At 49.0% G+C, this 15,049-nt stretch overlaps 5 protein-coding genes across 5 annotated transcripts; 2 read left to right on the forward strand and 3 right to left on the reverse strand.

The window, feature by feature from the left end:
• Positions 1–5,883: 5,883 nt before the first annotated feature.
• On the reverse strand, positions 5,884–7,471 carry FIESC28_02644 (uncharacterized protein; the record flags this gene model as incomplete). Its single annotated transcript, XM_031156793.1, has 5 exons — positions 5,884–6,402; positions 6,459–6,877; positions 6,930–7,007; positions 7,058–7,159; positions 7,219–7,471. 5 exons carry the CDS (start codon positions 7,469–7,471, stop codon positions 5,884–5,886), a joined length of 1,371 nt encoding a protein of 456 aa, XP_031019124.1.
• A 485-nt stretch (positions 7,472–7,956) lies between these two features.
• FIESC28_02645 (uncharacterized protein) lies at positions 7,957–9,032 on the forward strand (the record flags this gene model as incomplete). Its single annotated transcript, XM_031156794.1, has 3 exons — positions 7,957–8,058; positions 8,109–8,371; positions 8,420–9,032. The coding sequence occupies 3 exons, from the start codon at positions 7,957–7,959 to the stop codon at positions 9,030–9,032; spliced, it is 978 nt and encodes a 325-aa protein (XP_031019125.1).
• Positions 9,033–9,097: 65 nt separating this feature from the next.
• Positions 9,098–10,169, reverse strand: FIESC28_02646 (uncharacterized protein; the record flags this gene model as incomplete). The annotated part of the gene is made up of 3 exons (XM_031156795.1): positions 9,098–9,573; positions 9,622–10,027; positions 10,080–10,169. The coding sequence occupies 3 exons, from the start codon at positions 10,167–10,169 to the stop codon at positions 9,098–9,100; spliced, it is 972 nt and encodes a 323-aa protein (XP_031019126.1).
• Positions 10,170–10,823: 654 nt separating this feature from the next.
• On the forward strand, positions 10,824–13,431 carry FIESC28_02647 (uncharacterized protein; the record flags this gene model as incomplete). Its single annotated transcript, XM_031156796.1, has 2 exons — positions 10,824–11,019; positions 11,081–13,431. The coding sequence occupies 2 exons, from the start codon at positions 10,824–10,826 to the stop codon at positions 13,429–13,431; spliced, it is 2,547 nt and encodes an 848-aa protein (XP_031019127.1).
• A 138-nt stretch (positions 13,432–13,569) lies between these two features.
• On the reverse strand, positions 13,570–14,922 carry FIESC28_02648 (uncharacterized protein; the record flags this gene model as incomplete). The annotated part of the gene is made up of 5 exons (XM_031156797.1): positions 13,570–14,197; positions 14,244–14,568; positions 14,619–14,721; positions 14,770–14,848; positions 14,906–14,922. The coding sequence occupies 5 exons, from the start codon at positions 14,920–14,922 to the stop codon at positions 13,570–13,572; spliced, it is 1,152 nt and encodes a 383-aa protein (XP_031019128.1).
• Positions 14,923–15,049: the final 127 nt, after the last annotated feature.

Consider the following 15,049-nt stretch of genomic DNA (forward strand, 5'->3'; position numbering starts at 1 on the left):
TGTACTGTACAGTATGTAAGTTGTACCTGGATGTTGCCGACTGCTCAATTGGCTTTGTTGATTGGACGAATGTGCTTTTTCTCAACGTCTTCTTGACCAGGGTGTACCTGGTACTGTATGATCGATAACCAGGTCTGCTCAACCAATTGCTCGAGATATCGTCAAGTAGCTTACTGATGCTGTGTATAAAATATTAGTCGCTTCAAGATTAACACGTAAGTACCTTGATAATCTTCCCGTCAAAGTGATGATGGACGAATGCCAATTGCTGGATAGTTTAGCACCTACCTGCCTTAAGACAAAGATAGTAGCGGGCGTTGATGGGCAGTCGTTCCTTCTACCTCAGACTCTCCAAGCTCTTAGCTGGAAGCCACCACCCGCATTCGCACTTGCACTTGCCAGCCCCAGGTTCCATCAAGCTAAACCCAATCAAATTCACCCCCCTCACCTCACCCCAGATTCAGAATCTCCCCCAGACACAGATCCATCGTCCATCCGAATCTGACCCCCTCAGAGCCACAGGCCAAGCGGAAGAAGCCAAGCACCAAACAAAGCACCCTACAGCCGATGTATGTACAATACGTTTCGCTAAAGCTGCACCCCTTCTCGATATCTTCTTCACCTAGGTACTTGATAGACAACAACAGCAACAACAACTTGCTTATCTTCCTTATCTTGGAGTTTCATATCTCCCTCTCGCCAAAGTGCTCTTCGTGTCTTTGACTCCCTCGCCGAGTAACACAAACATGCTTATCATTATCATCTCTTGTTTGTTCGATGTCGCTCCGTTACTCTTCGCTCGGCTCGGCTCTTCGATGCCAGTCGTTTCGTCTTATTCGTATCTCGGGCGGTTTCCGATATGACTTCTTTTGCCACACTCACATACAGCAACTGCCAACATTATGGATTCTTCAAGCAATCCGTGAAAACCCGAGAATCCAAGCACACCAAGCTTTTTTCTCGTCCCTGACCCTTGCGCCATGACACATCAATCCTCAGCCATCGGACCCATCGATGCTATCGTTCCCATTAACAGGCACAAGCATGTATTTTCTTCACAGCAAAATATCTAGTAGGTTGCTCTTACGAGTGGGTCGATGGGGACCTATTACTGCATTGCTCTGCTTCGAGAGTAAACACCCTGGAGGGTCACTGCACTATCAAGTCCACTTCATGCTGTCTTTGCTTTAAACCATTCATTGGCCGCCATGGCTTGTACTATCTGATTTGCAGGATGCATCTGTGGCCGCAGCTGCGAATGCGGATGCGCTATGGCTACAGTAGGGCTACTGCACCATTACCGTTACTGTACTGCTTGGACATAAGCTCAAGCAAGGGGATCTTGGCATTGGTAACGACGGACGCAGTTTTAGTTGCCGTGATCTTTTTTACTGTACCAGCCAAGCTGGCCGGGGCACTGAGATGCCTATCAATGCGGCTTTTGGAGATGTTCACATACAATGTCTTGTTTAGCGCTCTGTATGTGGGCAAGGTCTTACCTCTTCATTCAGCATGGAGGTTTACAGGCGCTTGAAAAGTTGACTCCCCTCAAACGCTACTATTGGCGAGTTTGACGATGATGGAATTTTCGGACTCTACGAACAGAATGGAGAACCTCTTCGGGACCGGCTACATCAATATGTCGCCTCGAAACGAATTGACGCTCTTTCTGGGATTGGTGCCATGGACAACCCCCGTTTTCTCTACGGGCTATAATGAGTGACGCCATTAGCGGCTCCTTTCAAGGGTTAAGCGAATCGATAATTCGGCTATCGTTATTCGAGAGTTTCCGTTCTATAATTGTCGCCGAATTTGCATGCTCGTTCTAGCTATGTAAGTCCAGACATGTAACATCGATACATATACGGATCCGTCTAATAGAACTAGCGGAATACACACATACAGTAGAATTCGACTACTGATGGTTCTTTTCGGTCCTACCTCACATCAACTACGCAAATATCAAGACTTCCACGCAAGCAACCTCGTTCGCACCGGCTAGGCTCAGCAGGATTTCCTTGGTCGGATGTACCCACCATGGCTTAGTTAGCTAATGATTATTCTAAAGCCAATCTACAGGGACCCTGATCAGCATAAGGATCGACACTTTCTTTTTGCTTCGACCAAATCTGGCAGTATCTCCAACAGACTTGATGACATATGCTTTGCCGTGCAAAGCTTGGTTGTTGGTTGTACAAAGCCACTCGCGAGTATAGGATATTCATTGGAAAATTCGGCAGGATTCTACCGCACAATCGACTTGACTTTCTCACTAATAGGTACGTTTTCATACAGAATGAACCTTTGGTCCATTCTCAGAACATTGGGTGACTCTGCGGTGGGCCGTGATGTTTTGGGGTCCCCGCACTGGTGAGGACACAAGCTTTGGCTAGCATCACTGGCGCCAACTGCAACAGCTTCAATATTTACAAAGAGAGGTGGTTCTCGACCAGCGATGCTATGCGGCACTTTGAGGTACTTCTGTGCTCCACGTTGGCGCTCAATCTTTGGTCTCTCCATCAATGACGGACTACATACTCTGTGTCATATCCCATCTCCAGGCGTGGTGCACCCTGGTTCTTTGCCGATGAACAACAGCTGTTTGAACATAATCACGAGGCCCACCGAGAATAGTAACCAGGACTTGATTGCCCACCGACGCTCTCGGGTTACCACTATGGGCTATGTGAGTTGTCCGTTTTCTTCACCATCATGGTATGGTGGAGTATCGCCATGAGCTGCGTTCGACAAAGTGCCAGCCAGCTACCATTCATAGCTACATCGTGCCTCGAGAGATAGGATAAGATTGCAGAGATCTTTGGCTACACTCCATGATGTATCTTCAATTACGGCTGCTATCGGATATGCAATAACATGTTGATAATAACATGCCGTCGGCCCAGTTTGGCATCAGTGTTACTCCTGATACTTCCCTTATGATACATCACTGGAACGCCCTCGCATGCATTACCCAATACCGCCTGCCAGCGTTAACAAACTTCCATCATCGCGACTTATCCTCGCCTTCTCGATGCCAGGTCTGTCGAAAAGCAGAAATCAGGTCTCGAACAGCCAGTATGGAAACACTATCTCAATAGTCAACCAATCATATTTCACGATTGCCCCTCGTTGCTCGCATATCGGATCGGCCGAGACTTAGGACATTAGTGAACGCAAGTCATCTCGGTCCGAGCAAGTGGAACTTGCTGACTTGTTGACGAAACGACAAGAGAGAACAAGGAATTGAAATGGGGAACTTGTGGTTCCTAGAATGTCTAAATGGATGCCTGCTGGAGTTTCTGCATTCGATTCTCGATCTCCCCTAGCAGTGTGGCTCTATCCACAGGAATTGACCAACAAGATTCGAGGTTAACAATAGAAGCCACACTTTAGCATGTGAAGGCTGGCTGATTATGCGCATCCTACAAAGTGGGATGATATGAGCCAACAGAACGAGAGATCATGAATATCTCTCGCGAGCAAACTCTCCACATGATCGCAACTCTAAAGAGTTATGGTAATGACGAATTTCATCACATCAGACTTGGCGCAAAGCCTACGAGTTTCGTCGTTCATCCTCTGCCAACAAGGGCTTTCCTCTCCTCTTGTTGCAATATCGCCTCATGAGCTCGTTACTGTGCTCGAACACCCATGATAACTCAAGTGCAACCCTATCTTAACAAGGGCGCTTGTTATTAACTCAAGTCCTCAGCCTCATACTGGCTATCCACTCGTCTCATCGTCTCGAAACTCCACACCCCATCCCTCGAAGCGCTGCAGATGGGCCTGACGGGAGATGGAGGAGTTCCCTTGAAAGCAGATGCGTCCGCCGTGATGTACGTTGCAGTTGCGTCTGAACCTAGACGCCAGACGATCCCCTCTCCAACCTCCATGAGCCGCTGTTCCCATAACCCGTTCTCTGGACTTGCAGCACAGCCCTGGTAGGTAACGATGGAAGAAGATCAATAGTATCGATGCTCTGTCATGCAGATTCGCTTAGGCGATAAGGAGGCAGCGATGGACGGCCTCAGAACAATTAATAGGGCTGGGTTCTATAACCAAATGGCTGTTCATGATTGATGGTATGTGTTTCCGAATAGTTTCTCTTGCAGTTGATGAAGAAACCCCGGACCCGCACCGAGAGACTGGGATTCTATAACAAGTCGCTTTGTAGATCGACAAGTTATCGCCACTCACTCTCCGTTGCGCGTTGCAGATGCTACGTTGGTTCGTATCTCTCACAATATCTCTCACTAACGCTCATGTTCTTCTGCTTCTCGGTTTCTTTGTGGGTTCTCGAAGCTTGCCGACCATCCTTGATAATGAGAACCGCCATTCCTACTGTACAACAATAGCTAATGTTTCAGGGTCCACTGCCTGTCGCCATCTTAACTCTCCGAATTGACGCTGCGCAACTCGTATACCACCACGTTTTAGTGGTGTTGTCGTGCCTCGTCTCACTGATAACGCAACGCAGACATGGCTTGCAGACGTTATTTATGGCTGAGGCACATACCGTAGATCGGTCAGGGGAATATGCGTGGGATGGCAGCACCCTCAACTGCGCGTAGGGTTACGGAATACCACACCGAGGTCACCTAGATTTCGAGGGAACCCTGGGCTCGGGATGGCGGGTATGCCAGAACCAGGGCCAGGGCTAGGGACTCGAAGCGACCATGAAGCACGATACCGAAAGAGGAAGAATAGGCATGGCTCTTTGAAAAAAAGATTCTGAAGGAAGAGATATCCAACAGGTTTGTGGATGTGAGAATTGATAAGAAAAACATCACGACATTATTGATATTGGCATTATGCAGCTGCATCGAGGATCGAACCAAGCTCGTAGGTACGGTGTCGCATAAAGCCTTGTAGCGATTTACTTTGATTCTTGTATGCTGTCATCTGTCTGAGTGTCTCACTTAATCGGTTCGTCTCTCCGATCTTGTAACTATCCAAGAGTCTTGTCTTGTCTTGGCCTGGCTTGGGTTCTGCAAGGTTGCACCAGGGCGTGCGTCAGCTTTGCTCCAATGCATGCGCGACGCACTGAGAATGCAGTGCAAGGTATACAAAACGTCGACGGTTCAACGGTGATGCCGTGAAACCATGCGAGGGTGCAGACTAGAAGGAGCTTGAGGGGTGCGTCTGCGTTGTTCAAGAGGGAGTCAGGTGTCGCCCATAAGGGTGTCCTCCAAGATAAGATGCAATCGCTGATGGGTAGCCCGTTCCATGAGTGAGTGCAAGGGTGGGCAAGGATAACATGATGGGTGTGCCACGTCTTGACCTGGTCAGCCACGCCTGGCATTCGGTATGAGCTTGTTTTATGAACAAAACAAATTGAACCAAACCAAACAGGCAGGGCAGGGCAGGGCAGACCAGAGGATGTATCGTCGATCCCTCAAGGGTATCCCGAAGCTTACGCTGACCGGCTGCAGTCACAGACCAAAGAAACCCCGCGACCCGTTATCGCGGCTAACTATACTCAGTCTGAATTATTCATGAAAGCGTCATCGTGCCTGAGCGGGCCGCAGGATAAATCACCCGGGCAAGATACAGTATCGGACGATAAGTATTGTAAGCGCTTTATTATCAACAGCCATATCCCGATGGATGCCAATGCGACCCTGTTCTTGATTGTAGAAAGAGAAAGTTGCATTCGGCGTAGGCTTAAGCGCCTTGGTTTGTCCTTTTTTGAGTTTCCGACCTCGTACTGCATTGGGTTGGTCAATTAATATCCTACTGCAGTACGAATACGTTACAGCACAGCACAGCATCGCACAGCTGCTGTGCAAGGGAATAGGCTATAGCCCTCCGGCCGTCCGCCCGGCTGACCGTTCCACCCGGGGCCCGACAAATGCCAGAGATATCGACATCGTCCGACCCCGTCTAAGCCCTTTCAGCAAAGGCAACCTCACGCGGTAGGCGGAACGAAGCGCAGAACATTCTCTTTGCAGGCGCAACGTCTCGCACATCGTAGATGAGGACTTCGCCTTCTTTTTCGGGGTCGCCAGTCTTGAGCAAAACACCAATCTCTTTACGTATGCGTTCGCAGACGTCGTTCAATGGTGTCTCATCATCAGCCTTGACCGAGAAACAATGGACGTGCACCATGGGTAGCTTGGTCTCGGTGTGAGGCTCAAAGAGTTCCTCGTGACCATGGTAGAGACCCCGGTAATTGTGAGTAAATTCAATGGCGGATGCGGGAAGGTTCATGACAAAGTGGGAAATGGTTGGTGGCACGGGCACTCGGACAGGCTCCGAAGGCGGCGCTGTAGATTTTCTTGATGGTCTTGGAGGCTTGATAACTGCACAGTCGCCGCGTTTGTGAGCTTCCAGAACAAGATCTGCGGATGTGCGGATGAAGTCGTGGCCATCGTAATTGAAAGGCTTCACGAATTCCGAGACCTGCAATCAAGGATTAATATCAGGTCATGATGGGACGAGACTAATGATGAGCTCACCTTGTTCCTGCGGATCGCGTCCTCAAGGTAACGGTAACTCTCCGGGTTCTTGTCGTTGGCCCAGACAAAGACACCCTTCTTACCAGCTGGAACAGCAAATGGCCCAATACCAGCCATGACATCTGCTACAACCTCACCTGGCTTGAACAAGCCCGCGATTCTCTTGTGCTCTGTATCGAGCTTGCTGTTCCAGTATACCTTGGAGTAATCAAACTTGAAGACGCAACCAGCCTCGCTGACTTCAACGTTCAGGTCATCAGGACCTCCAAGGACTTCGTAGGCAAAGGTTCTAAACTCGTTCTCTGAGCCGACATTATCGATCTTGTTGATAACGGTCTTGATGTGGGGATTCTTGTCAAGAAGGACCTGGGCGATGATGTTCTTGTAGGGCAGGTACTGATCTCGAATGTTGAGGTGTGCTATCTTGTAAGTATGGATTCTGGTGGTTCTGATGAGGACTCGAAAACATACCAACGTGTCCTACTGTGTTGAAACCACTTGGGATCTCTTCGTGTAGATCTTCAGGAAGAATCGATTTCATGACATCCACTGGCTCTTGTCAGCCTCCTGTATGTGAGATCTCGGAGTCTTTGACTCACTGTACGTCCAGAACTCGTAACCAATATCAATATCATAAGGGACCACCTTAATATCACCAACCTTGGCGGCTTCTTGCAAAATAGGACTCCATGTCTCTGGAGCTATTATCTCTTTATTAGCATCTTTCACCAGTATCTCACCCAAGGGCGTTACCACTTACAAGTAGACTTGATTTGAGGGGCCAATACTATACACTTCTTACCCTGAGAAGCAAGCGAAGGGTCAGGGTCGGGCAGGATAGGGTTGAATCTCTCCATAAAGAGAACCTCATTTGTCTTTTCAAGTTCTTTACGATACTTGGAGAGGAGCTTGTTCTCTTTGATAGACGCCGCAGTAGCATTGAGTGTCTTTGCAAACACTGACCTATCGAGAGTCTTTGCTGCACGAGCAGCCGGTGCTCGGAATAGGTTCATGTCTCGTAGTTGAGAGTTTTTCTGAATATTTTTCCAAGAGTCATTAGTTTCTTATTATTTCCATGATGATATTTCTGTCTATGAATTTACAGTGACAGGGGTTGAGACTAACATCCATAGTGAAGCCTTGCTCCTCAGTTATCGATGAATTTTTGACGAAAATGCACTGACTTTGACTGACCTGACATGAGTCAAACAAGGGTCCCTGCCTGAGAGAAAGTGAGGCTGGTTTGGACTGAGTTTAGGGCTTGCACTTTGCAGAATCTGGAATACGTTTGTGCACCGCCACAGACCAACGCCACAGTTTGACTTAGACGCAAGGCTGGGAGTTAGAAGGTGATGTCACGACTTCCAGGATAACTACTACATATTCACGGTTAAGAATTGAAGTTTCGTACATAGTAACTCAGAAAAGATCCTAACCATCTTCTTTGTATCTTGAGCTTATCGCCATTTGACAAATTTGACCTGCATAATCTATCGTCATGTCTAAGAAGCGCACCCTTGAGGCCTTCTTCAGCCCTACAGTGAAGAAACCCAAAACAGAACTTGGAGCAATAATTTCCGGTGATCACGATTCAGAAGAAGTAAGAAATTAAATATTGGTTACGATTTCGCATGTTAACATCAGTCTTAGCCTACCTATTCAAAGCACCAGTTCTACCCTCATCCTATCAAGGACCTTCCAGTCTCCCTCAGTAAGGAGCTGGCCACTCTACCAGATCAACCTGGCAGAGAAATCAATGACCAGCCTGATCTGGATCTTCTATACTTTGAGCCATTCATAACAACTTCTGTATCTCGAAGGCTCTTTGAGTTTCTCCGAGCAGAACTTCCCTTCTATAGAGTTGAGTATAAGATTAAACGGGGTGGAATAGAAACCCAAATACGAACGCCAAGGTAAGAACAATTGGACTTTCTGAGGTTCTGTTACTGATGACAGAACAGATGGACAACTGTATTTGGCCTCGACGAAACCTCTAGGTTCGACGACCAAGGTCTGCCTGTAGATGCCAACACTGGTTCCAGAGCTTTGAATAAGCGATACGCCAACTATCCTCCTAGACCTATTCCAAAATGCCTCCAAGAGCTTCGTCGTCGGACTGAGCTGGCTACAGGATGCGAGTACAACTTCTGCCTTGTCAACTACTATGCCTCTGGTTCCGACAGCATCAGCTTCCACAGCGACGATGAACAGTTCCTTGGTCGTGATCCCGCCATTGCCTCCTTTTCACTCGGAGCACGACGTGACTTTCTCATGAAACACAAGCCACCGCCACCAAACTCCATGAACCCTCCTGCTGCGAGCACGAAACCGTTAAAGTTGCCACTAGGAAGCGGTGACATGGTTTTGATGAGGGGTAGAACACAATCAAACTGGCTGCACTCGATACCAAAGAGAACAGGAAAGAATCAGGAAGATGGCGGAAGGATCAACATCACATTTCGAAGAGCAATGGTTAAAGGAGGGACGGAGAATTACTACAACTACAATGTTGGGACAGGTCCAGTGTATAGATGGAATAGGGAGGCCAGAGAGATGCTGGTCTGGAAATCGTGAGATAGGATATAATTAATCTAAACGCAAACGAAGATGGTGGCAAAGAAACTATGATATGCGAGCACCTATTTACCGAGGCGCATCTGGGCCCTGCCATAGTGTTGCAGGGCCTTGAGGAAGACCTGGTAGCCAACCCTCTCATTGTCCTGGAGGCAGAAAATCTCAGTCAATCTGATCTGCCAAGGAGGGTATCCTGATAGCTCGAGGTAAGGGCCAAAAGTAAGCAACAGATCAGGCTCAGTCATGATACCCTCGGAGAGTTCAGCATCGATCAACTCAGTGGAGATGTCACGAGGAGAGAGCTTGCCTCTCTGAGACATCTCAGCCAGGGTACGGGTGAGGTCAACCATGGATTCACGACCGTCTTGCTCGGAGATGAGGTGCAGGCGAAGATGTTCCCTAGGCTTCTTGCCAAAGGCCACTGGAAGGTCTTCCTTGTGGGGTGATGTAACAGTAAGGCCAGGATGTTCAGGGCCAAAGTAGAACGCAAACTTTTGGCTAACAGCATCGTAGACTCGGGGCATATGCTTTTTGAGAATTCCTGTTTTTTGTTGGTATAAATCGGACAATATCACATGTCAAAACATACCTGTCTTCTCGTACACAGAGAGCATCGGAATCTCGGCACAAGCGCACCATGTCGCAATCTCGGCTACCTCATCAAGGAGTCGCTCGACATCGGCCTTCGTGCGATGGTTCTCCTCGAGCTTTAGGATAACACTAAGGTGCTTGGGTTTCTTAGATAGGCCCTTCAAGTCCTTCTTAATATATTGCGGTGTGCCATGGTGATATTTGACGACGGAGGAGAACTGGTAGCGCACGAGGTTCCATGTTTGGCGCAACTTGATGTAGAGAGAGAAGATCCCGTGCAAAACGACAAAGACGAGGACATGGATTTGGTTGAGGAGAAAGCGACGGAGTCCTAACCGCGATCTTCGTTGAGGTCGAGATGCCGAAACAGTCGATGGGGGGTCGTTAGGTTTGGGGAGATAGGACTGCAATTGTTAGTTAAATCAATTATAGTCTCACGCGCTGCTTTGATTGTACCTTGAGCATCCTTTCCCTTTCCTGTTCAGACAAAAGGTTGTGTTCCTTGGTTTCATCGGCTCTGTAAGCCAGACGATCGCGAGTCGTCATGATGGGCATGATGGTGAATGTGCAGCCTCAAGGCTGTCTAACAAGCTGCCGGGTTGCAAAGATGTCTCCGGACTGGTCGAATCTATGCGAAAAATTCCCAAGTTGAATAAACACTCGAGATCGGGATTTGCGATCGCGATACAGCCGGGGATGGGCAGGCTTATAAGTTGATGGAGCCTGACAAGGAACGGTGGGCAGACGTGTCTATCAGTGGAAGACACAAGGAAAAAGTCGTGGCGGTGCGAGACGAGTTTACGTCGCTTCTCCACTGAAGCTCTTGGCTTCACGTACGTGCGTGTGGCTCAGCGCGTCCACTGAACCTAGATAGCTGATAGCGGGGCTGGGCGCTGTCGCTGTAGCTGAGCCTCTGAAGCTGCCCTGTGATAATAGCGGGCAGCCAATGCCTACCTTCGATTGAGGTAAGGTATCCCAACCTAACCTCACCTCAACCTCTACCTACCTCTCGCCTGAATATCATGGCCACTCCATGAGCGCCAGCCAGACTTGATCGACGACGTGACTTGGCAAATGATTTACGTTGCAGCCTCACTCCATCTCGAATTCGAACTACGTACAACCCTCCATCCCACACGTATCAACCGTCGATGATCCCTCTCCACATGTAGCGCCTCGATTCTCGACAGCATCAACAACATGGATCGCGCTGGTTCCGGTCAGACGAGTCTCTTCCCAAGAGGACCGAACTTTACCCTCGACGACTTCTCCAATAAAGACTTTATAGTGCGTGACTTTGTCGACAGTCTCGCTGAGAGCGCCGTACCCTCGAACCGACGATCTGGCAATGCGCAAGCGCCCTTCGATCCCAAACCCCTGATTCGAACATTTGAAAGTACGGCGGAAACTCTTTGGCAGGCCGATATAGAGCCAACCATGCTGACTCAATGTCATAGATGCACTCGATCAACTTGGTTCTCTTGGAGCTGAACTCCAGGAGAAGGAGTCGGAGCTCATGTCGCATGTGCGCCGCGCAGAGGTAGCTCACGACTCAACTCTCGAAACACTAGGCCAGAAGCTCGACGAATCTATGAGGGCATTCGAACAGCTCGATCTCTCTCTCAACCAGGAACATTCATACAAGAACGGAATTGGCGTCAATTCCCACGCTGGCGGCAACGTTGCGCTGCAGATTGGAGAGAAGCTCGAGGATCTGGACAAGAAGCGAAGACGAGCCAACGACGCCATATTTTTAATTCAGTGCTGGACAGAAGTCAGTGAGACGGGAAAGCTCTCGCTGCTACAAGACGTCCAAAGACAGGCCGGTTCTGAACACAAAGTGCGATGCGCCATGATCGTTCGACAACTTATGCGCATCAGTCAACGATTGGATCCGGCATCATGGGGTCAAACAAAAAGCTTGAGAAATGGCGGAACCACGAACGGCGTCGTGGGCAACGTGAGATTACATAACACCAGGGAGGTATTGGAGAAGTTCTGTGAAACGCTCGAACAGGATCTCCTACAGCAATTCGAAAACAGTAACAAGAAGGGCAACTATGGCGACATGATGGAATGTGCAAAGGTTCTATACGACTTCAACGGCGGCGCCAGTGTTATCGCGACCTTTGTCAACCAGCATGCTTTCTTCTTGGACCGCGACCAACTCCTCGCCGATGAGGTCCAAGTGGATAGTGACACCTGGGAACAGCTGGCAGATCCCGACTCAGAGCCTCCGACGGTAGAGCCAAGCTTACAAAACCTGCTGGACGAGATCAAGATCGTCATGCAGGACGAGTCCAACCAGATCAAGCTTATTTTCCCATACTACGAAACAGTGCTCATCAAGTTCATTCAACGAATATTTCAGCAGTCAATCCAACAGAGGCTCGAAATGGTATTGGATGAAACTCTAAAGATCTCTTCACTGGCTTTCCTCAGAGCTTTGCACTCGTCTAGAACTTATCTCGGATCCCTAGTCGAGGACTTGAAGTCCCATGGCTTAACAGAAAACCCCGAGCCATGCTCGGCCCAAATAGCACATACTCTCGACCAGCAGATGGAAGAGCTTTTTGTGCCATATATGATTGGCAACTCGTACATCGAGCGAGAACGAAAGAGTTTAGAAGAAATGTACAGCTCTCTGCTGTTCAAGTACAGTATATACCATTCTAGACGGAAGAAGGCACCCACTGGCTTTATGGCATCTCTTGCCCAGCAGGGTACGCAGCTGATTGCATCAGCAAAGGATGCCTATATCGAGCGTCTTGACTCTTCAGAACTTACGACCACACAAAAGCGCATGATGCTGCGTGTTGCCGGAGTCCAGGAGAAGGATAAGGACAACAAGAACGAAATCGAGGTCTCAGAAGAAGATGGTGCCTTGAGCGTAGCAAACGCCAAGCGTATGCTCAAGTGGTTGGCCGAGAGTGTTCAGCGCACATTGGAGCTTGGCTCCCAGACCGATACCCCCAAGGATGTGAACACTCTTCTCAATCTGCTTCTGACAAGTTTGGGTCAGGTGTACATTGAGACAACTCTTGACGCTGCACTCGACCAGGTCTCTGTGCAAGAAAATACGAAAACCGAGCCCGATCTATCATATTTACCAACGATTCATCCGGCCGTCACAATTACGAGTCTCATGGATCGGTTCATCACAGTCGTCCTCATCCGCCTTGCGGAGTCAAACACAACAGTCAGGCGAAGCATGGAGGCGCAGAAAAGGGTGGCCATTAGTAACATTGAAAAGAAGACAAACAACGTCATAAAGGGCACCATTGACGTTGTGTCCAACTGGGTGACAAAGTCACTGCTTGGCCAGAAAAAGCAGGATTTCCGGCCAAAAGAGGTCGAACTCGACTCACTGCAGACACAAACGTGTTTGAGTATCTGCACATTCCTGGCCCGCGTTCATCGTCTCGCTCGTCAAGCCATCGATGGTCAGAACTCTGAGAAGTTCTTCACCGAGTTGGCATTGGTGCTTCTCAAGCTTCTCTTTGAGCACTTCAAGAAGTTCCAGGTCAACGCGACAGGTGGTCTCATGGTGACGCAGGATATCGCAAAGTATGTGTCCACGATGCGCGAGTGGCCAACGTCAAAGGAGGTCACCTCTGCTGTCGAAATGCTTACAGAGATTGGTTCACTGTTCATCGTCGGACCCGAGGCGTTGCGTGAAAAGACCAGGACATTGGCGGCTACAGGTGCAAGAGGCGGCAAGTTATCGAGGATGGATTTCAGAGCCTTCGTACAGAGGCGTGACGACTCGGGAACAATAGGAATTCAGGGCGTGTTGAGTGGTCTTTGAGCGTGGGTGCAAGAGGCGGATCGCGGGCAACTCTGTATCACAGATAGCAGAGAGTGGGTTTTCTAGTCATGAATACATTGAATGAGATACCATGATCTTGATGTCTCAAGCTCGTCGTGAGATGCGATGGGGAAATAATCATAGGTCTCGTCTCATACCGCCAACTCTCCCCGTTTTCTCGTCGATTTTCTCGTCGAGGAAGTCGATGATCTCACAAGTATTGGTCAACTTCATGAGTTCAGCACGCTCCTTCTTTTCCAGAAGCGAGTTCTTGTTGGGGCCCATTCCGGGCGCCGTCATCTCCATGATGTGGTGCTGGACCAGCTTGAAGGGCACGGGGGCCCGTGCTACTTTGCACATGAATGTCTCGACAGCTTCCCAGGGACAAGCCGAGTAGCCGGCGCAAATTGCTGGGTTGGCCAGGAGGCCACGGGCGGACATGAAGCCTGAAAGATGGGTGTTGCTGGGGCGTGGCATGTTGACAGCAGAATTCTTCTCGTTGAGAACGAGTTTGTCTATAGAAGGGAGAGGGGCGTCATTGTTGGTGGTGATGGTGGGTTGAAAGGGGAGGGTGGATAGGTCGAAGACATCTCCAGAGAGGAGTATGGGGAGTGTCTTTGAATACTTTTCTGTCAGGATCTCGAGAGCTTCGGCCCTAATAGGGGTAGTTGATGGCGTTGACCTTGTCCGTGGGTGAATAGTGAGCCAGTCAATCTGGCGGTTCTGGGGATGACCTATCACGGTGTCTATAAAGTCCATGGTTTGCCTGAGTGGGTGAGCCATGTTCATTTTCTGGACTAGGGAGAACGTACCTGAGATCATTGTGAATTCTGATCTTTACGCTCACACTTCGACCCTTGGGATTGTCGATGTCCTTCTCGAGGCCGACACCCCATCCGTCACTTGCCAGTCGCTGTCTAGTCTCGACAACCATATCCCGGACCAGTTCACGGTGGTTCATAAGAGCAGCGCCTAACGTCTCAGCGCAAGCCCATGATTGGGGACAGCCACAGTTGAGGTCGACACCCTGTGTGAAAGGAGCAACGAGTGCTGAGGCGCGAGCCAGTTCCAGGGGGACATTTGCGCCGAACTGGACGACAGTTGGCGGTTGGTTGGGTTGGGTAGAGATGGTTAAGTCTTCACTCAGAAATCAGCTTCCACTTCAGGTCTTGCCTTTAATCACTTACCACTATCTCGAGCGAAACTACTACGGTTGAACTCTTTTGCAAGGATCATGGGGGACCAGCAAAGGTCGACTCCATACTTGTGAACTGTTTGTCGAAAGGCAAGCTATGAGAGATTAGCATTTCAATCAGTACTTATCGAATCCTAGCATACCTTTCCATATCGTACCATAGGCGCAAGAGCATATAAGAAACGATCCTGCTTCTTGGTAATATCAAAGATCTTGAGTGGACTAGGTCGTGATGTTAGAAAAGGTATACCCTGGACGATGTATAAGATAGGAACTCACTGAGCGGATTCGCCCATTTCGCCGACCGACATCGTGCAGGAGTTACTTTAACAAACAAATTTTATGTTATTATTCGCTGTAAACAATTTTCGGCCCCATCAATGAATTCCATATCGTGGTTAGATTTGGCTGAAAAAGAGGTTT

Source organism: Fusarium coffeatum (assembly GCF_003316985.1).
Source record: "Fusarium coffeatum strain FIESC_28 chromosome Unknown BRIP53273_contig_58, whole genome shotgun sequence".
In the NCBI taxonomy this organism is placed as follows: Eukaryota; Fungi; Ascomycota; class Sordariomycetes; order Hypocreales; family Nectriaceae; genus Fusarium; species Fusarium coffeatum.